The sequence below is a fragment of the Gallus gallus genome, chromosome 7, assembly GCF_016699485.2.
Source record: "Gallus gallus isolate bGalGal1 chromosome 7, bGalGal1.mat.broiler.GRCg7b, whole genome shotgun sequence".
NCBI classification, from domain to species: domain Eukaryota; kingdom Metazoa; phylum Chordata; class Aves; order Galliformes; family Phasianidae; genus Gallus; species Gallus gallus.
Window position 1 is genome coordinate 11969826 of NC_052538.1, and position 23160 is coordinate 11992985.

The 23160-nt window shown below is 38.9% G+C and overlaps 1 protein-coding gene across 1 annotated transcript; it reads right to left on the reverse strand.

Annotated features, from left to right (window-relative positions):
- Positions 1-1601: 1601 nt before the first annotated feature.
- On the reverse strand, positions 1602-15066 carry CPO (carboxypeptidase O). Its single transcript, XM_421950.8, has 11 exons — positions 14944-15066; positions 11907-11982; positions 11398-11522; positions 8857-8968; positions 7764-7865; positions 6895-6999; positions 6190-6300; positions 4922-5012; positions 4205-4407; positions 3122-3206; positions 1602-1975 (listed from the first exon to the last, which is right to left on the reverse strand). Exons 1-11 carry the CDS (start codon positions 15021-15023, stop codon positions 1707-1709), a joined length of 1359 nt encoding a protein of 452 aa, XP_421950.4. The 5' UTR covers positions 15024-15066; the 3' UTR covers positions 1602-1706.
- Between the last annotated feature and the right edge of the window lie 8094 nt (positions 15067-23160).

The window sequence follows — 23160 nt, forward strand, 5'->3', positions numbered from 1 at the left end:
CCTAAACTAAACATACGTCTGGGGACTGATGCTCCTGTGGGGAAAAGTGCTAATTAGTGACACCTGTTACGGAGCTCAGCAACAGACGGGTCTTACTGTAAATGAGTAGTTGGTCTGGAAGGACTATACTCTGGGGAACCTGCAGGAGTTAGACAGATTTAGCTACACTGATTGGTAATAATCTACGGACAATGACAGGAGCAAAGATTTGACAACTAAACATCCAGAGAAAAAAATGTCAGTAAGTTGTGCTTTGGAAAAATGATTGCAAGGTTTTGTTTTTCATATTTTTAAGGGTATTATGGTTAAGTGTTAGGCGTTTTTCTCTTGCTGGCTTTGCAAGGGAACTGGAGGAAAGAATGTTCTAGGTTATGCTGCATACTATGTGTGAGACCTTAGTCAAGTCATAGTCTCTCTGTGTTTTATAACTTGAGGTCAGCAATATTATAGCCCTCTCCATGTTGTTTATCTGTGACTTTTGTATCAGAAGCTTTAGGATATATATTTGCCAACACTAGCTTTCAAGTAGTCATTAAAAAAAAAAAATATATATATATATATACAAACTAGACATTATCTACTTCTAAGTTGGAAAGACTTTGCTGAAAATCCCTAACCAGCACACTGAATTTTCATGTGGAAACTTGAAATTTGCTAAAAAAAATTAAAAAAATAAAAATAAAAAAAATTGGACCTTGTATACGCTTTTTTCTGAACTCTTCATTTTCTATCCAAATAAATAAGGCTTGACTATTACAGATAATTTTATTTGGGAATGTATTTTGGGGATGTAGAGCTCCTAGATTCAAAAGCAGACAACATAGGTTTAGAATAGGTTCTCTCTATTTTTACTGAATGCCCTGAACCCTCTGCAGTTGGCTGTCGCAGTAATGAAGCTTCTTATTTTCTTTCAAGCAGCTCAGGATGTTGTTGGTTCCCAGTTCAACTGGCTACAATGGTTCCTGTTTTCTAGAGCTCTGAGCTTCTAGCAGTTGAGGATGCAAATAAATCACTTTCTAATCTGTTCTGTGATGTAGAAATGACACCTCATCTTCATCTTTCTCTTCCCTTCTGCTCTGTATTCATGAAGTATTCAGGTAGTTTCTGTCTTATTTGACTAGTTCTAAGTGACAGGGCCACATGTCTTGTCTTTCCCCACACGCCATCTCAACTCTTCAGCTTGTTTCTGGCTGCTCGTGATGGCTGCCTGATTACAATTGCTCTCTGCCTTCTAAAACTGTATTTTCTTATAAGTTCTGATGTGTTAGCTTAAGGAAGGAGAGTGTCAAAGAAGCTGTCCAATTTTCTGTAGTGAGAACTGGGGATATTTAAGGCTCACAGGCATCCTGGTAATGTCAGCAGGATTAGAAGGTGGGGAGAACTGGATAGGGCAGGACTGTGGCTGACAGAAAGGTCATGTAGGTCTGAGTTGGCCCCTGAACACATGTTCAAGAACTAAAGGTAATGATGCTCTGTTTCTGTCTGTACTCAGGCTGGCTTCTTATAGAGCTAGCAAATGAAGCTTGGGAAATTGCCACAGCTCTTCATCCTTTCCTCCTTCCCTAAAACATAGCTATTAAAAACACAAGTGGATGCTTGTATTTTCTGGGATGAGCTTTTATTGAGATACTTGACATTTAGTTCTGCTAATGTTCTTCTGTCATTTCAAAGGGATATTATGCCTTGCTGGTCTTTCTAAGGTGTTTTTAAGTAACAATCAACGTAAGTACAGCAGTCAGGCAAAGGCTCAGGCCCAAGCTACCTGAGGTCAACATCGTAGCCCCACCTGGGAAGTACTTCTGATCAACATAGTCTATAATAGCTGTCACAGCCAACATGGTCTCTTCACATGTGGGCTGGATCTGGTCAGCAGGTAAAACAAATCCATAAGTACCCTTGTCTCGTAGTTCAAATGTATAGGAGAAAGGAATGCCAATCATACGAGCCCAGTCGCGTGAGGAGCCTGAGTTACTGTCTGTGAATTTAAAAACAGAAGGGAGATGTAAGTACTAAGCACCGTTCTTTGAAAATACTTCTTGCTGTAGTTAATGCAAGGTCATATCAGAATCCCTGAAGTAAGCAGTAATCATACATCACTGTGACATGGAAAGCAGTGTTTCTAGGAGATGACATTCTTAATTATCCTAAAAGTCTTGCATGAAGTTTCCTAAGTGAAACAGCTTTCCATAAGATGCTACTGTAAAATAACAGGAGTTCCATGGATTGTGTTTATAGCATTTTGCTGTGATTAGCGTTAGATACAAGGTGAATTGGCTGTTCTTCTGTGCTGATACTTTATTTCCTACATCGGCACTGTTTGGCACTTATTTGTCTATATACACATTTTGCATAACTTTGCTTCTGGCTATCATTGTTCATCTGCCTCATGGGTCTTTTCTCTTACTCACTATAAGTAGAAACCCTGGTAAAATGCAGGCTTAGGCATGGACAATGTTTACAGCACGTTGCTCGTGCCGAAGGTGACTTGTGTGTCTAGGGGACTGCCATAGACAGACATTGTGAATATGCAAAATGTGGGCACCAGAGCCAGCTACTTACTGTTTTGGTGAAAAGATTCTTTTTACCAGGCAGTCTCTAGGGCCCTTGGGTCCTTAGTGTTAATACTATCAGCTAATATCACCTTTGAAGGTGCATTCATAATATGTCCATCCTGTTGTTATAATGAGGCTGAAGCCAACATATTCCACACAGAACTGCAAGCAGCTGCAATGTGCTAATATTTGGTGGAGTGAGTGTAGACCTGATTGGGATTTTAATTTTTGCTTGACTTCAGTGAAGACAAATAAGAGTTCTGCTGCTGACTTCAGCAGGGTCAGAATGATCTATCACCAATCTCTTTCTATCCCTTGTGATGTATCTGTGAGGAATTCATGTAAGAACTGGCTTCTGATCAATGCTTCCTTCCTTCCTTCCTGCAGTCAGCTTTAACGTACAATGTTATCTTGTATTCAAATGACTGCTCCTTTGCGATTTCACTGAACCAACCCATTAAATATTACTCAAAGAGGAAAATCAGCAAAACAGCACTTATTGATGCCTGTGACACAAGAGTGACTCTCTCTTTGAAAAACAGGGCAATCAAAGGGAAAAACAAACTTACATAAAATCAAAGAGGTTGGTCCCACTTCATAACTGGTCCCATACTTTTCTGTCAGAGCAGCTGCTGCTGTCTGCGCAACACGCATCTAGAAAGTGAAAATATATGAACGTTGTTTTCTCCAATACCAGTAAATCTGGCAATTATTCTCTGCCAATTTTTTTCCATCTTCAAGTTTACATGTAATCAGCTTCAAGTTTTATTAGTATTAGTTCAAGATGTTAAAGAAACCCTTCACAAATGTGTTTCTTAGATGAAATGTTCTTCCTTGTTTTTGAACATAAAATTCATTTAAAACAAAAATGACAGCTGTAAGATGGAGAAGGTATTTGTTTTGCTCTAGTGCAAGAGAACTGCATTTTGGAGAACTAGAATCTATGCTATATAGCATATGGATACTGCTTGCAGCAGTAATGATCTCTTACACTTCTATTGCCATAGATTGTGTCTCACCGTCTTTCAAAGCTAAACAATAGATGGACTGAATGATTTGTTTAGTCTCTCTTGTGAAGTTTGAGCCCTAGTTGAGCCATCATGCTCTTCACTAGTGCAACAGCTACGGGAATATTCGTGAATACTCATTTTATTGAACTTAAAACACTCAAATTGAGGTGGAGAAGTAACCAAAACGTAGGTGCCTGTTTTGCTCCCATTCTATTGAATGCATTTGGAGTATCCCTTCTGGACACAACTGTGTGCACATAGTCTACCAGCATCCTAAAATACAAACACATTCTTGCACGCAGCATTTGATTGCAAGCAGAGCCTGATGTTCTTTACTTACCTTGCACAGGAATAACACTAGCTGTAACAATTAATTTCTCTGAATTTAAGATGAAGGATTAGGATTCACTGGATTCATTCTGAGGCAAAGAAACCTTTCTGATACCAGACATACAACAGGCAGCCAAGAAAGATGAAAAAACCAGAACCCTACACAAGGTAAATGAACATGCTAAAACCCTCAGGTATTCCTCAAATGAAGTTTTCTTTTAAGAAAATGCAACAGGGCAAATAGAGTTTTGCTGTGTGCAACTGCCTCTACTAGTTCTTCTACTAGTGTAGAAGATGAATGGTTTGCCCTACCAGTTCTTCATTGTTACTTGGAGGTTCAGTTGTGGAGCCATATGGAGTGAGGATGTACTGTCCATAGGAGTGAATTGTTAAGTAGCACAAAATGTCACTCTTTTTCCTTTCAATGAGCTGTACCACAGCTCTTGTCTCAGGTTCCGATTCTGGTCCAGTCCCACAGAAGATCTCACTGCTGCAGTTATAAGAAACACCGAGAGCTGAAGAAGAATATAAAAAGTGGACCAAATTAGAGGCATATAAACCCCAGTTCAGAGAGAAAGTTTACCTTGGAGTGTTAAAGTGTGGGTGGAGGAGGGGGGGGGGGGGGGGGGGGGGGGGGGGGGGGGGGGGGGGCAGGGAGCTAGAGGGGTGGGGGGTGTAACCCTTTCCTCTCTTGATAGCAAACATAATTTGGAACTTGTGAACTATCTTGTCCAGTCTGGAGGCATGCACAAATACTGGCTGTTAGCTGCCTGGCTGCTAACACTGGTGGTGCTTTCACCTGCAGTGAACTAGAGGTACAGTTATGTAAACAGTGATCTGCTTGCCAAAGGAGATGCCAGACAAAAGTTGATGAAGGTATTTCTACAAACCAGGTTTTTATTTTTACATTTATCTTGATGAAAAAAAGGGATGAGTATTTCTACTGTGTTGGACTTCATCTTATTTCAGAGACTATCTATTACTCTTGCTTTACATTTACGTAGCTGACCTGAAATACTTGAAACTTACTGCCCCAGGAGGAATTAAAGTTTCGGTTCAGATCTGTCCCATAGCAGGTACCATTCATATGCGGAGAACGGTTTTTCCTCCACAGACGAGCCTAAATAGAAATAAACTAAGTATTAACTCAATAATCCAAAGGGTCTAATGATGGTATACTGTTCAGACACCTTTGTTTTGGACCTCTGCATTTTTTGAGTAATTCTTATATTGTGGGGGACTCTGTGTTCAAGGATGGTGAAACTTTATACTTGCTGTAGAAAATCTATTTTCTACAGCCATGCTGTCATCTTCCAGAAACCTTCATGCATCTTGAAATCAGCCTCAGCCTCCTGAGGCTTTTCCAAAAACAAACATACTTGCCATTTCTGTAGCACTGAACTGTTTCTACAGAGTGTTGCTCCTTCAAGAAAGATATGAATATGCCTGTGTCCAGAAGAGGTGATAGGAGAACGTATATTTGGTTCAGATGCAAAAGATAAATGCTTTTTTGTCATCTGATCTTGCTGCTCTTTGCTTCTCTGTTATACTTGTACTCAGTGCTACACCTGGTTCCCTGGAGAACTCCCTGCACTGCCTGTCTGATCCTCCTGACCAAATTACTAGTGTATCCAAGTACAGAGTGTGGCAGGCTGCATTGCTCCAAACTTTGCTGGGAAGCATGCTGGAGCTAGCAGGGTCCATGTGGTAGTAAGCTGAACTGTTTGCGCCACATTGAGGTCCTGTGTTAAAAGATATTTTTCCTGGGTTGGAGTACCTGGAAACATAATGAGAGTTGCTGAAGATCAGCATTTTTTTTCATTATTCTCGGTACAAGAAAATGAAGATTATTTACGAGAACACCTGTATTTCAGAACCAGATTGCCTAATATCTGACCAGCTCTCCTCCTTGCCCCATGCTGCAAAGGTGCTTAGACTCATCTGCTAGTTGAGGTATTTTGCAAAGCACAGCTGAGCCCTCCAGACATGCTTCTGTCTTCCAAGCCTCAAGCTGTTAGCAGGGAAGTGAGTCAATTCCCAGAATCCCGAAAGCAGTGGTTCCTATGGTTTTGACTTTCCATCTTCCCAAGGCTCTTGACATCTGCTAGGAATTTTTAGTCCTATGATCTCAAGCGACTGCTGTTTTACCAGAAGGAACAAAACCTCTGCAGTGAGAGAATTTGTGTAATGATCCTGTCACTGTTCTCTGTTTAAATATAATTGCTATGACTGTATCTAAAATTAAACACATTGTACACATCTACATTTCAGACCAGTTTTGGATTTTGACTACTTACTGTTTCCCAGGAATATATATAACCATCAATGTTGAGGACTGGCAGAATGTAGAGGTCAATATTCTGAAGAAACTTCCTTATCTTTGGGTCAGATTCATAATTTTGCAGAATCTGAAAAGGGGAAAAAATGTAAAGGATCAGACAGAACCTAGAGGTAGTACCTGGAAAGAGCAAGTTCAGAACTATCTTCAAAGAACCACTCACTCTTGGATATCACTATGGTACCCAAGATCTACCGGATCCCTAGTTGTATTGTCTAAATGCATTTTATATGGATGTGGCCCTGCAGGAATGAAAGCTGTGTGGTACCTTAGGCATTGTGAGCCAGACACCTTTAGTATATGGGGAACATTGCTATACCACACTTTAGGGTTGTTTTTAATTCCACGAGGACTGTGACTTTGTGATGCAGAGAGTCTAAATCAAAAGGTCACTGTAGAAAACTCAGAGATTGTTGACTAGTTTGGTGGCTTTGGAATCAGTTCAGATGAAGGAAACAGTACACTAGCAGATGTTCCATATCTCATCTCAAACTGTGGTTTGAACTTAGATCTCCACAGGTTTCTGTACAATTAGAAATGCTGAAAATCATATTTAAGCAGAAAAAGAATAATGCTTTGGGCCACTATAGAGGAAGAACTGAAATATCCAAAACAATCCCTGGCAGTTTTTTATTATTATTTAAGTGGTAAAGGTAGGACTCACTTCTTTCACAAACCACTGGCAGAAGGCTGGTGAGATCCACTCCCTGGCATGAATCCCACAGTCCATCCAAATAATCTTTTTGGTTTTATCTGATGGTTGACTGATCTGAGAGAGTGTAAAAATGGTCACTTGGAAAATATATATTACAATAAAATAGCCTAGCCTAATATAGGGGAAAAAAAAAGTTCATTGATATACTGTTGAGTTATCTAAGATAATAATTATTACAGACATCATTATGACAAGCTCTCCTTCCTAATAACTCTGTATCTTAAGTATCTCAGAGCGAGAGTCTTAAAGTTTGTTGAGTAGATGTTTCAATAAAATAGTCTTCTCTTCATTTATCTTAGTCATTCACAGGACTTATTGTTCTTACACTGAGATTCTTTTTTTAGAAGGGGGATCGCAAAAAGGCAAGGAATCTAATTTTAGTCAGTAATAGGAGCATATTAGACAGTAACTCATCCAATTATTAAGACCATAGTTTTTGCTCGTTTCCAGTAGAAGTATTATGGCATGCTTTTGGACAAAACGTTACATACTGTGAGTAGTAGTAAAAACAGTAAAATAAAACTCTTGATCCTCACATGTAGCTGTTTTCAAGATATTTTCAGCCTGATTTATATTTCTAAATATGATTCCTGTTAAATTGATGGTTTTCAGTACAAAATAGCAATAACAAGGTTATAGTGATAGTGTATATGAATGTTTGGAAAGCTTACTCTACTGTGGAGGAGTAAAACCATAACCTATTTCAGAGAACTGGGATTTGGATTATTTTAAAGATTATCTGAATCCTGTATTTTTCATTTACTTTTATACTTAAGTAAAGCTACATTTTATTTATCTTAGTATAATTCTTCTCTTACTTGCAGGTAATAGATTGTTCGATTCTCAACTGTCTCCCCCAGGTAGTGCTGAGTCACCAGCTCACTGTTGTTCTTCTGGATCTGAGCCATCCATGTATAAATCTGAAATAGACACAGAGATCTCCTGGGGCAAAGCGGAGTTTCCATCCCTTACCCACCTCCATTTCCAGATCAGAGCATTTTCTTTTGCTTAGGCAAACAATGTTTTCCTTGGAGTTAAGCTGTGATATCAAACTCTTTTATCACTTGACTCTCACTGAAGGAGTTTTACTTGTCTGTGAGCAAAAACATGCCCCCCCCTCACTTGGGTGTTCACTGCAATACAACACTGATCATGATGCAATGGGCAGGTCAGGTGAGATTTATCAGTGTCTTTTTGTTGTCTTCACTGAGTATGGAACCAGACCATCAAATCTCCAAAACAGCATTACAGCGTTTTCTGTATTAATTTATTTTCCACGTGTTAGTTCAGCAGGAGTCTTAAGGTAGTTCAGTGGGTAGCCCTGAGAAAATATTAATGAGGATTGATTGTGCTCTCTTGCTTTTATCACAAAGCTAGCAGAAAGGATATCACTGAGCTCTCCTTTGTCCACCTTTACCCACGTGATGCTATTCTCTTCTCTCTTCTCTTCTTCACTGGGATGCCAGAGACAAATGTTCATTGCACTTCACATTTGGTTCAGCACCAAATAATACCAGGGCTTAAATGAATAAATACTGAAGATTATGATAAGGCATAATAACGTAGAAATGTAGGAAACCAATTAACTGAATCCCAGAATATTGTTGGCAAAATAATATGGTTGCTTCACGCAGAGCATTTAGGTGTTGCTCAGGATGGAATTGATGATTGCAAAATTGATTTTGATCAACCATTGATGGAATGGTTGATCAAAATCAATGGCTAATACACGATCAATTCAGCCAGGCCAGAATTCTAGACAAAGTACTGAAGTTGGTGCTGATCCTTCAGAAAAGACCCTTAAAGACAGAGCTTTGGTGACTTCAGTAGAGCTTTTTGCAAGCACAGAGTTTCTTTCATTGTATATATAAAATAGCAACAAAGAACAAACTGACTTAGTTTCTTCTTTACCTCTTCCATTGGATGATATTGGGTATAGCTGTAACTTTCTGGAATCTGCTTCTGGCTGCTTGTTTCTGGTGTGCTCTGATCCACAAGTTCCTGCACGTCATGTATTAGGATTCTGAGGGGAGGCAAAAGGGAGAGATGAAGAAGAAAACAATTGCTAACAGTTACCGGAGAGCTATAATGGCATGTGCACTGCATTACTTAAATGTCTAAATCTTTTTATTTATTAATGTTGTGGGCTGCCTGGCAAAATCGTCACCAACAGCAAAATGGTTACCTTCGTGTAAAAGAAAGTTCAAAGTACAGAAGTCTTTATTGGGTTTTTACTTAAAAAAAAGTATCTGCTAAAATTATTACTTTATAAGATTGACTTTTTTCAAAAAAAAGTTGAAGATCTTCCTTTCCTTTACCAATTCTATTCATGGGTAAACCTTTAAAATACTGTTATTTGGGAAAGGCAGTGTGGAAAATGTTAAGATTAGTTATTTTCTTGTATTGTAGTAGGTACGTTTTCACTTTGCAAAACCTCATGTATGTACTTACTATGCTTTGCAAAAATCATAACAAAAACCTTTTCTTTAAAAAGCTTTTCTTATTTCTCAATTAATTTGTAGCTAAAAAAATGTGTTGCATAGAGCTAACTCCTTGAGCAAAGGAGTCAACAAGACCTTTTCCTTAACTCTAGAGGACTTTGGATCAGACACTTTGCTTTCTCACTGAGAACAGGTTGTGCTTATTGCACATGCTTGTGATAAGACAATTGCGAGGGTAGCCTAAACATGATTTCAGGTACTGAAAGTGCAAATAGGTTATTCTGCTGACACAAGCATCAACCAGCACTTCTGTAAACTGCAAATATAACCTTTTAGTGTGGCTGCAGCTTACTTTCTCTCTCGGTCTCGATATTTGTTTGCATCTAATCTTCAGACTTAAATTTAGCAGCCCAAATTCCTGTGAACTGAAACTACGTGCAAAATGCCTTACCAAAGCTCTAGAGAACAAAAATCTCAGTGTCTGACACAGTTAGAATATTGATGTCCTGATTACAATTTGTCATTTATGACTCTATCATTACTCATCTAACTGTCACGTTACCTTCCTTGCACGTCAACTACCTTCTGAAAGATGTTTTCCTACTTTGTTACAGGAACTTTAACTATAGCATTGCCTTATTCCTTATCTAACACCCCTACCCTCCCCACCCTGCAGTACAAAGACAAATTTCTGCTTGACTTTTCAATTACTGATTTTTCTTTAGTACTCTACACCAGGTGAATACAGTTCTGGCTCCAATCCCAACTCCCAGTACACAAAAAATCAAGGTGTTTGATTTGATTTAGTGTTTAGAATTCTAGTAGATTAAACTGAAATACTAGAAAATTAAGGATCTTGATATAAATAAGAAGTTAACTATCTTGTAGAATGTCATCTAGGTCCTAAATACTGAAGCCTGATACTAGATCATTCATACTGACTGCCGCCTCTGATCTCTCCTTACCTGGTTGTCAGGACATCACTTACTAAAAAGAATTTCTTAGTCAGGATATCAAGATCAGCTCTAACCCTAAACAACTCTGAAGTGAGTAGCTTACCTTTCACACTGGTAAATGAAAGTTTGTGTCCATAGGCTGCTAGTTATCAGTTCTGAATGACTACCGGATTGTTTATATGGGATACTGTTTACATGAAAAAAATTAGTTCTGAATGAGACTGTGAGGAGTAGATCTTATTTATTCCCTTTTAATGCTCTTTGTATCTGAATTGGATTTTCTTTTGGAAGCAAAAGCATGGCTGTTAGCAAGGACATGTTGCTGGGCAGGTGTGATAAAGCATCTGGGGGCCATTTGCAGAAGTGACTGATCTCAATTCTGTGTGTAGTGGGGACCTGCCACTGGGACCTTTGGTCCAGGCTAGGATTTCTGTTGCAATAGGTGGTGCCAGGAAATTTGCATCCACCTGGGCAGAAGGCAGAGGAGGAACAGTTAGGAAAACTGCAGCTTTGAAGAAATTGCCTAAATATATCCCTTTGAAATGGCTCTTCTCTAAACCAGTAAGCAACAAAAGGCAGGGAATGGAAATGGAGAGCTATGGAGACTGCCTCTCTGCTGTAAACCTTTGAGCTCTCCAAAACTGGGAGGGACCCTGTGTCCCAGTATCCATCCTTTCCAAGAAGAAAGCATACTCCTATCAGTAGTGGTTGTACAAAGCTTTGACTTCAGATAGAAGAACTGAGTCGTGTATCTGAGAGCTACTCTGTCACTGAGGAGGCAACAGCATGGAATGACAGGGAATGACTGGACTGTCCCAGATCCCAGCTCCAAATTCTCAGTCCAGGCTAGTTAGAAGAAGAAATAGGATGAAGGGAATGTGGTTTTAAAGCTGTGCGTTGAGCAGGTCGAGGTGAGTTGGAGACACCTGAACAAAGTTTGGGTCCTATCATCATCATTATTTGCTGGCTGTTTTTTGGGAAGGATTTGGTCCTTCTGGGGTGGCAATGAAGACTGCTAGAGTCAGCCTTTCCTATCAGGAAATGAGAGATCATACTTGTAAGAGATCGTATGCTGATCTAAGCTGTCCTTCACCTCCTGCACCAAAGGAGCTGGGACCCTTATGTGCAAGTCTTCTCCAGCCCTGATGTCTTCAGGTAGCAGGGGCTTCCACAAATCCAGCTGGGCATAGGAGAGAAAAGAAATGCACAATTCAAGCTCTGTTTTCAGAATGAGAGAATAAAACAGAGTAGTTGCATAATAGAGGAAAAAAATGTTTTCTAATTCTTCTCGTGACTCTTCTCAGACCATCTCTTTACAGAGCATGCTGCACAGACTTCGTGTTTTCATTGCCTCAGGCACCATTGATAAGGAACAACACCTTCAGAGATTCCCATAAATTCCTTCATGAAGTCAAAGGATAATTCAGCCCTACTTTATGAAATAATCTTAGATAAAGCTTTTTCAAGTTTTTTCACCTTCACTCCTGTCCAAACTTGCAAAACTGTTTTACAGGCCAAGACCCTCCCAGTGCTTTTTTGGGCATACCTGGTTATTCATACTCACCAGTAAAGTGCTGCAAAGATGCTGGAGATGCTGGACTTGCTGAAGTGTTTCTGGCACAATATGTAAAACCTGATCCCTGGAAATTTAAAAAGAGAAACAAGATCAGTTTCGGTATCTGTTAAAGTATCCGTGAATCCCATACATCAGAAGGAGGTAGTTTATTATGTGGAAAGACAGAGCACGTAACCGGGTGGTGTTCTAACAAAAGTATGTCTGAATGATGAATTCCTGGAATGTTTTAGCTGCAAATAGGACTATGTGAAGTGGGTTTTCTGTTGCTGGGGTGTTAGGTTAATTCTGCTTCCTTTCCAGTGACATTCATAGAATCACATGATTCTATGATTCCTCTATTCATCGTATCAGCTTCACTGAAGCTAATTGCTTACATTAGCCTGGTGCATATTTCTACCTTTGCAGGACCAAGGCCAAAGCAAGACCACTGATTAAAAACTTTTTTTTTCTTTTAACCCCCTTTCTCAGGAATTATTCAGTTATTTCAAATAGGCTTTATGCTTTGCTGATCTACTTTAGCATGCAAAAAAGTTAAATAGCCATGATACACAAATGCTGCTAATTGACTGAGATGTTCAGGAACTGCTTGCCATGAGAACAGCCAGTTTATTTCACAAACAGAGAATAGAGTGGTCTCCAGAATTACATAATTTTACTTAAATAGCAGAAAACAAAACATATATAGTACATGGTTAGTCATGTTATTTTTCCAGAAAATAAGTACAAATCCGGTATTTGGGAATATATTTTCATTAGGCTTCATGAAACATGCATTTACTGAAGGCTTAAGAGCAAATTAAAATGTTTGAAAACACAGAAAACAAATCTGTATGCTCTCCTAAAAAAAAAAAAAAAAGTGTTTGTAATTATTTCTCTATTTTTTTTTCCACTGTTTATTCAGACCAACTTTCCAGGCCAGATAGCAAATGTGATGTTTCTAATGAGGAGCAGATCTTGTTGACTGCATTACTCAGAGGTGCTCTTATTTGTTATAACCAGTAACCACTGCTTCATGATTGTCTTCAGTGACTTTGTTAGGCTCTGGAGCCTTTACAAGTACAAAAAAAACCCCAACCATTTTACATTTTTAAAGCCTGTGACAGAAACTTTTGTTGCAAGCCTTCCGTGCTCAATCATCATGATCATCAATATAATATACTTCCATCATTTGAATTGCAAGTGCTATTGCTTGCGTTTCCATATGCAAACATTCGATTATCAGCTTAGAATATATGCAAATAGAATTTACAACTCATGGGCATTATCCACTGAAGAGTAGGAGGGAGGGGATTTTTTTCTATGTCTCTTCAGAATATCTCCTTTATGGATGGACATAGAACTTGATATTTAGAACAAGCTACTGAACTACTTGTTCAGGAAATGCTGTTAGCATATAGCACCTTCATCTGTGGGGCAAAATGACCATGTTTGCATTGCTAGCAATTTGATACGACAGCCGTGACATCTTTGCAGTAGAACCTTGTAGATGGAGGATAAACATCTTCACTAGGAGAATAAACATCTCAGCTGTAGTTCAGTTTATTCTCTCTAAATGCCTGGGCTCGCTTTGCTCTTTGTCAGGAAGGGAAACAATATCCTGTAATATCTTTCTATCCTCATTGACATTATGTCTTAATTACACCAAATGAAAGAAATGCCAGACCGTCAGATTGCTGCCAGATGGCTAGCTCTTATTTACTGATAAACCTTTTACAATAGCCAGTGTGGAGACAGATCATTTTTCTTAGTACACTAAGATTAGAAAACACGCACTTATTTATGATGGTGGACTGGGATTCTTAGTGCAGAAGTGCATAGTCATCCCATTTGACCATGCAAGAACAACAGTTTTTTTTTCTTTTTTAATGCTACTGTTAAGCGTTCTTATCAAATTAAAGGGTCATTCTTTGGACATTTCCTAGGGTGTTCATAGATCAGATGCTTTGGATACTTAAGTTGTTGCACAGAACAAATGACAATGAAAATGTTAGCCCTGCTGGGCTTTACCAGTTGTTTCATCTTTGTGCAGGTACTGCGAACTCAAAGCCACACTGACTGTTCTGTTCAACGTATTTTAAATCCTGTGCAAGTACTCAACAAGTCCACATGTGGGCAGCAATTAAAAACAAAGATGAACACTTACGTCCATCAAATTCCGGCAAGTGAGATCAACAGCCTCTGAGTAATTAAAGATTATCCAGGGGATATAATTAATCTAGAAGTATTAAGCACAGGGCTACTTTATTTAAGTTTATAAAATTCCATTTATAGTGTTATATGTGGATAGATGGCCTCCATACTTTGTTTGTGCCCCTCCTGCAACCCACAAGTGTAAGGCTCTGTAAAGGCAGAGAGTTACTTATCATTCTATGTAAAATGGAGGCTGAACAGAGCAGAATTATTTAGATAGGCAAAAGTACAATTTTTATATCACTCATTTCTTAGGAAGCAGAGTTGAGAATGGAGATCGTAGCATATTTTTCTAAAACATTTGCCTATTAGAAAAAACAACAACCTCATTTTGTGAACATCTTTGAGCGTTGTCTGGACTGTTTCATTAGCTTGTTGTTGTTGTTGCTACAGATTTCCAACAAGGTTGCAGAATCTGAGCTGCTTTTGAAACACCATCTTTTCACACGACCGCATACTTCTTTTATTAGTAGATCTAATTTTGCTCAACCATTTTGTACTCAGAAAGGATATTTTATTCCCACAGCATCTGATTTCAAATGTTCCTTCCAAATTTTTTTTTTTTTTAAGAGGATCAGCCAAATGATTTTCAGCAAATGGAAATAAAGAGGTGTATTGCAGGGACATTCTGCATCTCCTGCAGTTGTCTTTGTTGGCTTATGTTGACATGCTCTTTCTTAATTTCTCACTTTTTGTTTTCTTTCCAGATCGTACGAACTTAAGGATTAATAACCCTCTCTCCATCTTTTCACTTCAGAATTGCTATTGTCATTTTTACACAGTTGTTGAGAATATTAGAACATGCACAATTATTCACAACCCCCTTCACACTCACCCATCATATTGCAGTTTCAAGCTGAATTTCCCAGGAATTAGAATTCCCAGAGAAAAAGCCATTCCAAGAAAAAGCAACATCTTTGTTCAGAGAATGCAGGGTAGGTGAAGATAGACCTGGACTGAATGCTCAGTTTGTACAATTATCATATATAATCAGACCTGCCCTTATTCAATCATTAACTTCACTTTGTAGTAGTTGAACTTTTTATTAGTTCTGCAAGCTGTGTGTTCTGCACCCTGAACTACAAGTATATACGAATAGCAACATTGTCAGTGAAGCATTTCCTCTGCTGGGCTGCTCTCAGCAAGTTCTTCTTCAAGTCTGGATACATATCTGGGATTTCCCTGACCCAAGTGCAACACCTGGCAGTGGATTTGTTGATCATTAGATTCATGTGGGCCCATTTTTCCATGTCCCTCTGACTGGTGCCCCTTCCCTCTATTGTGTCAATTGCAGCACTCAGCTTGGTGTCATCGGCAAATCTGTCAGGGATACACTCGATCCCGCTGTCTATGCCTTTGATAAAGATGTTGAGGAGCAGGATAGATCCCTGGGGATCACCACTCGTGACAGGCCTCCACCAGCACATAGAGCCATTGACCACAACCCTCTGGCTGTGACCATTCAACCAATGCTGTGTCCACCTAATAGTCCAGCCTTCAAATCTATATCTCTCCAACTTAGGTACAAGGATATGATGTGGACCCATGCCGAAGGCTGTATACTCTGCCTTGGTGAAGGCTTGCTGGCAGTCTCAGAGCACCTCCTTGTGTTCCATGTGCCTTCTTTGAGAAGGATCTGCTCCATGATCTTTCTGGGAACAGATTTGAGGCTCACTGGCCAGTGGTTCTCCAGGTCTTTCTTTCTCCCTTTCTTAAAAATGGAAGTGATGTTTCCCTTTTTCTCGTCACTAGAGAGTTCAACTGGAAGCCACAACTTTTCAAATATGATGGAGAGTGGCCTGGCAACCACATAAGGACCAAGAGATGCTTGTAAGAATTACAGGGAGCACTGATAAAGTAAGTCCCATCCTTGCTGTCTTCCTTCCTGTGCTTGTGTCTCTGTGGAATGCTTTCTTGACCTTCTAACTGCAATTCGGTCACTCAAATAGCCAAAAAGAGGATATGAAAGAAACAGCCAACACACCTTTAAATGGGAAAGATAGGGATGCCAGTGTTATGTAAACTACATTCTGTTGGGTCAGATCGGTTTCAAACCAACTACCAAATGTACACTGATGTAAATGTACACTGATGAAAAGTATTTTGATGTACTCAAAATGTTGGGTTGCTTAGTGTCTCAAATACTTCATTTCTTGTTCAGTTCATATGTCAAGTGTAAGTCGTTGAATTTCTTCCTTACTAGAATACAGTTAGACATATAGCACAATTCTATAGAAAGAAACTTCTTCACTCAGCTTCTCTCTTGAATTAAAGCCTTCCCATTGTCATTTAATACAGAATACCGCATGGATTTGGGGTGAGGATAGTCCAGTCAGTCCGTTTGTTCATGTGCATATGCTGTATTTATATGCTGTCTTTAACTGTTATCATGGTATCCTCAGCAGTTCTGGTAAATCCTTCTCAGCAAGCTGAAGTCCTCTTACATTACTGCCAAGACTGTCATCAGTTTAACTCAGAAGCATGTTCTCACAAAACCAGGCTGCAAGGAAGAAAAGAATATGCTTTTCTTCATTATTCATACCAGATCTTTCACTTGTTTTTTTTTGTCCTGTACCGTAACTTGCCTGATCCTGAAAACAATGAATATTTCCTCCTATGCAGCTACCCAAACCACAGTGTCTTCTAGAAAAACTGGCAAAAATCTATCTAAAAAGGTTAGAAGCAACTTAATTTGTGAAGGAATCAGAAAAACAAACTTATGTAGGAAAACCATGTTCCATATTGATGGTAAGGACCTTTGCTCAGATAACCCTTTCTTGTACTTCCTCTGTCTTCAGTGTTGCTGTATGAGGTAGACTAATGTTTTGAAGTATTTTTCTGTGGTGTTGCTTGTTCCCTTTTACCAGAACTGTCTTTGAATGGGGTTCAAACCCTTAACAGGGGCACAGAATCTTGAAACAAGAAAAATGGAGACATAAAGGAGGAAAAAAAAAAGCTTGATGATGTTTTTTTTTCTCTTACAAAAAATGGCACAGATCACAATTGTGCTGAAATTCAACTTCAACCCAAAGCTTACACCTTCTTTCTGAGAGAAGAAACTCTTTGTTCTATGGTGAAAGCATTATTCCTCTGACGCCAAATAGTTATTAGGATAGATAGGGTCATTTTGCTTATTGGGCATAGGATCCAGAATAAATGACAGTTGCTTGCTAGATCTTTGATTCAAATTCCTTTGAAGTCTAGTTGATTTTAATGGGCTTTAGATGAAAGTCCTGTATAATCAGGGACATTACTGACTGGTTTCTAAAAAAATAGACTTTTGGGGAGGACTTTGGCACAAGATTTTTTCTTAGAAGAGGATACATAAGTTTGTACTTCATGTTCAGCTTGCAAGAAGCACAGCTAAATTCTGAATAAACGCCATTACAGATGTTAATTCTGCCCCTAATGTAGAAGTATGTTGGGACAAACAGTATCGACAAGCCTATTGCGCTCTTGGGCATAAATAATGTCTCTCAGTAATAAAGTCTCTTCTTTGGTCAGGTTCTTACTGGCAGCTGTTTATCTTTCTAGCAAATGCGGAATGCAGATTAATCCATTTACTCACTTCTGGAAAACTGTATGAAAAGGCATGGGACATTCTAAGAAGAGCAAAAGTCATGTGCTTATGGCTATGTGAAATCATATGGTGTCCTTTCTTCCCAACAAGTTTGCTTTGCAGATCTTGCATACATTCTTCCTAGAGCTTCAAAGCACTTTTTCAATGAGTAAATATTATTTCCACTACTTAAAAGATTAAGAAAAAGAGGAAAAATGTGAGTCCCCAAGGTGACATAGGAACACTGCTGCAGAGCCAGGAATAGAACTCTGATCTCCTGATTCCCTATCTGGTGCTTCCTTAAATATACGACCATCTGCTCTCCTATTGGAAGTATAGATGCTATATGCTGACTCCAACAAGCTGGCTACTAAGCCTGTTCATCCTCTTTTTATCCCATTCTGATATCATCGCAAGCTAAGCTTTTGGCCTGGTGTCAAGGTGATTTCCAGTGATTTGACCTGCTTGTTATTGTTTTAACCTTGCACCACATATATGCTCAGCTATTTGTGTTTTATCTGCATACCGTCTGTTTAGTGACAGCCACAATCTAGAACTGCTTTGTTTAAAAGTCCCATACTGAAACATACTGTATTTTGAGCAACTATCATATAGTGGTGGGTTCAATCCTGGTAGCTGCTTGCTTCTGGATTTTCTCCTGAGCTGCGTATAACTTTCAAGGACAGGAATTTTAAGAAGAAAAGCAATCTTACACGCTTGTATCTCTCCACAAACATCAACTCATCACATCAAGCTTTCCCAGTTTCACGACTAGCTTCCATGCTATCTCCACCTGTATTAAATCTGAACTAGAACTAGACAGAGTTCAACATGATCAACCTTTTTTTTTTTTTTTTGTCACCTTAATTCTGACCAAGAGAATAATCTTCCAGTAAGTCTTCTCTCATGGCTTCAGAAAGCTTATGGTATATCTTCAAGTCAGAATCATCACTAAGCAGGGTCAGTACAGTAGCATGCTGACTAATGTGCCTTAAATCCTGGTCTTCTGCTCCAGTGAATAAAGGGGTTGGATAATTCAGCTGTTTTCCTAAAATATCCTCTGTTTATCACTGTCACTTTACTTTGAAGAAGCACACGATGAATTGATAGTTCTGTTTCCCGTTGACTTGTCATACACAGTAACTATACAGTATCTCCTTTTTCTGAGAGCACTAGAAGGTATTCCTCTGTCTTTCTGAGTAATGTTCCAAATATTCCAGTGCAGTAGATTGTTTGCTCTGTATGCTAAGCCTTCAGCTTTCTAGCTTTTTTAGAGTTTGTTGTGATTTAGCAGTGCTAGCAGTTCTCAGGCCTCATCTCCAACCATAATATTATTGTGGATGAGAACATACAGGAAACAGTTCTCTCTCTCTGAGATGACACACAAAACACCCTATTAAACTTGCACTTGGTATTTTAAAATAATTTTAGAAAAGATTCTAGCCAACATACAATAGATTAGAATGACGTTACTAGTAAAGCATAAAATTAGTTCCACTAAGCCAACCATAAGTGTCTGCCAGATCATCTGCTGACATAGGATAGTTAAGCTTTAGCTTGGTGAAACTGTTTTACAATTGGTTTGTGATCTGATAGTTTCAAGACATGTATTCACAAATACTGTCAAAGATTTTTCAGTAGTTTTTACTGTGCTTATACACAAATATATTTTGAACCAAAACTAGAAATTTGAGTGTATTGTATGTGAAATAACACCTATCTTTTCTCCGTAAGTCCTATGATATAGTTTGTAGACAGCTTTGTTGTCTCACAAGAGCATGAAGTACCCATTCAGTAAGCAGTTCCTTATGGAAGGGAGCTGAAGCACACTGGCAAGGTCTGTGTTGCTTTAATGAGGCTGACAGAGCAGCTTCCTTAGATACCATTTTCCTTAACCAGGAAAGGAGGATATTATTAGTAAATTGCCTTTCCTTAGTAACTGTCGGGCTGGGGGGTTATTTTGCCTTTGTCTTTTAGGCAGCAAAATGTCACTGCTGAGAAGCCTTTAGCTGTTCCTTCAAAATAGGATCAGAATTCAAGGCAGCGTTTACAAGAAAGAGGCAACAAGTATTGTTGTTTCAGTTCTTGGTGTTAAGGCTGATCCTCCCCCCCCCCCATGAGGACCTGTGCACAAAATCCTGCAGTCCTTATGTAAACACTATTTGGAAATTTATCTGAATAAGGATTCAGTATAACTTTAATAAATAAATAAATACTTGTGTATTTCAGGTGCGGTGGTAAGTTATTGAACTCTAAGTCCATGCTTACAAGCTGGCTGCAAAATGCTGCCCTTTTAATTTGAAAAAAGGAAAGATTCTTACGGACTGTTTTTTGTGTCTGAATTTGCTGTTATGAAGACCAGCTACGTTTTCACACCTTCTCCAGTCCTGAAAACTTTCACTTGTGAGAGTAACTACTTGTGGTGTGATTAAATCTTATGATCTCCAAGGCATTGTTTTAGGGCACAATGATTTTCAGAAGTGTTTGGTCCTGTAATGAGTTTGAGTAAGCAAGAATTAGGCAAGAATCTTTGATTTTGTAAAGATGTAAATCTTACTGTAAGGATTTTGTTGTCAAAACAAATTGTGGTTTGTTTTGATGAGACCTTTTTAAAGATGTCATATAAGTCTATCTTACTCTTTTTTTAACACAGTAATTACTTTTGTAAGTAAATAAACCAATGTTACTTTATTACTACTTGCAGAACTGCCGAAGACAGCACATAAGCCTCTATTACTGTTTAATGGTTAAAAAATGAGCTTGCTGCACTGCGTTCTAGAATTACCAGCATCGTTTTTAATGAGTTCTATTACAAGCCCTAAAATATTGTATGAACTATTTAAACATGCCATAAATTAAGTGCAAATAGCCTTGCATACAATTTCTTAGACCCAAACAATATATACCATATTTGCTTTAAGTTAGACAGTTAGCTTTTGCAGCTATGAAACATTTTCTCATTAACCTTTGGCCTCAGCTCCAATAACAGCGATACTCATACTGTGTTTTCTGTTCATTACCAGTACCACCAAGCATGACGGTATTGCTAGCATGCACGCAGTTATATATGTGCCTATGCAAGGTGAAGAGTACTACAGACTCCTCAACCTGCAACAGGATTAGGTAAAAAGGATTATGATGTCTCCAAAGTATCTCAGTAGCGATGAATGAAACCAGCAGTACCTGGCAAAAGATTCTAAAGCAGATCTTGTCTGAGCTAGATAAGTCTAGTCTAGACAGCTTATATTTGTTAGAATTTTAAGTGTAGTTTTGCAAAAGAGCCTTGAAGAATTTAAGAGCCAGGTTTGGAGTGAGTTATGTGTCTGTGAGTATGACGTGTAGTAGAAACTTGCATTTTGGTGTTTGATTTTTTTAATAAATGGCTGCTGTTGGTACTGTCAGAAGACTGATTGGTGTAACTTTGAAGTGCCTGTTGTAAGAGGGCTTTGCAATAAGGCTATTGATTTGGCTGATTTGCATTGAATAGTTCTACCCACAAGCTGGGGTATACATATACCATGTATATATGGTAAGATACAAGTTGGGTATCTTCAGTGAAGAGAGCTGTTTTTGTTTGCGGGTAATTGTAATTAGTCATAACTTGTGTGTATCAGGAGAACCGCCTAAGTGACTTGCCCATGAGCAGACAGATAAGTGGGGACAAGCAGGGAGCTGAACCCAGGTTGCCCATATCTGTCTATACCTTGGTGTCAGATGATTTTATGCTCTGTTCAGACAGTGGTTTGGATAACTTTTATTGTTGTTCTGCTCTCTTTTCTTTCTTCAAATGCTGAGTTTTTAGGTTAAGCAAATGCTGCAAACCCAGCAGCAGCAATGAAATGTTTGGAATATTCTTTTATTCTGTATGAGCAGGAATCTAGCCAACCTTCATCCAGCTCAGTGCTTCATTCTCAGTAGAGTCAGTACTTCCCCTGAAAGGAAGTCGTCTTGCTGACATCAGAGAAGCATTCACCATTTTGTTGTTTCTTCACTGTGGACATATACACATCAAACCTCCAAACACATATATATGTGCATATTTTTTGCTAGCTTTTCAGATCTCCGTAATCTTCCAAACATTTATGCAGAAGTGACCCAGACTGTAGATGGCTTTACGAGATGGTGCGTCCCTTGAACAAATCACTCATATGCAAAATGGAGCATGTTCTAAGGCAGCAGAGACAATGGTATTAGCAATCTTTACCTTCTTCATACCTCATACACCACAGTGTACAAGGGGGCTTTGGTTGCTTTTGTACTTTCCAGAGAATTTCCTTTGTCAAGGAATAGTCTATTGTACTGCTAAAGCTGATGCATAACTACCAAGCCAGCACAAAGGGTGAGCAAGAAACCAAGTGTTGATATTTCATATGTGTATCAAGAAAAGATTAAATAGTCGTTTAAGACATGACTGACACAATTACAAATGCGGGCTCTGTGCTTGGTTACTTCTCCCTGCCTAGCTGTTCTGAGCAATGAAGTCTGAACATACAAATGTGTAATGTGTTCTACAACAAGCTGTATCAGTACAAATCAGGACTTCAGTGACAATTATCACCATTTACATTAGGCTTCATAGAGTTACGTTCACCAGCTGTTTTCTGTTGCAGAAGAAAACTGTGTTGCTTAACAGTTCAAGTTTTTCTTTTGAAGATGCAGAGCCAGAACCTCAACTGGTTTATATTGCTGTGGTGCATTAAATTTAACTTAAACCAGATGATACGCTGCTCTCTCTTACCCTGGACACTTCCCCACCTTTTAAAAGGGTGGTTGAGTGCAGATGACATATGTAGAGAAATCTGTACCGTGAAAATCAAACAGGCAAACACAGAAAATTTAGCAAGCATCTTTTGTGGCTTGAACTGATAAGAGTAAGCCATGGAACATATTCAGAAATGACAAAGAGTTGTTAGTAAATTGCCTCTGTCTGGAGGCATAGATAGGATCCTATACCTATAGCAGTGAAAATTGAAAAGAAATTCTCCTGTTATCAAAATTTGCATCTTGCTACGTTAAAGCAAGAGCATATCTGGGTTTTGATGGGTGCCATGGCAACAATGTTACTGGAGTATAGCATGAGAACAATTTCAGAGAGAGGAAACTGGATGAAATAAGAAGCTTGCTGCATGTCTTTGGACACAAAGACTTTTGCTGCAGACTCAGAGGCAGCTTATCCTTCTTATTGTTTCTGGGCTGATATTTACAGTCGCCTCCACGTTCATGCTTTCACCCTAAGCTACCAAGGGTTACAGGAAATGTGGTTACATCAGGCTGGCAGCCAGTCACCAGGGAGCTTCCCTGGGGATCCATTTTATGACGAGTTCTCTTCAATGTTTTTATCAGTGATTTGGATATGGGACTTGAAGGCGTATTAAGTAAGTCTATAGGCAATACTAAATTGTGAGGAGCTGTCAACTGCCTTGGGGGTAGAGAGACCTTGCAGAGAGATCTTGGCAAATCGGGGGGTTGAGCAATCACCAACCATGTGAAGTT

Bases quoted from the DNA above. Each gene is read 5' to 3' on its own strand.
- CPO (XM_421950.8), bottom strand. From the start codon at position 15,023: ATGTTGCTTTTTCTTGGAATGGCTTTTTCTCTGGGAATTCTAATTCCT. The intron at 11,523-11,906 runs GTGAGTATGAAT...TCCTATGCCCAG, and splicing joins ATCTTTGCAGCACTTTACTG to CTGGATTTGTGGAAGCCCCT. The intron at 7,000-7,763 runs GTAAGAGAAGAA...ACACTCTCTCAG, and splicing joins GAACAATCTATTACCTGCAA to ATCAGTCAACCATCAGATAA.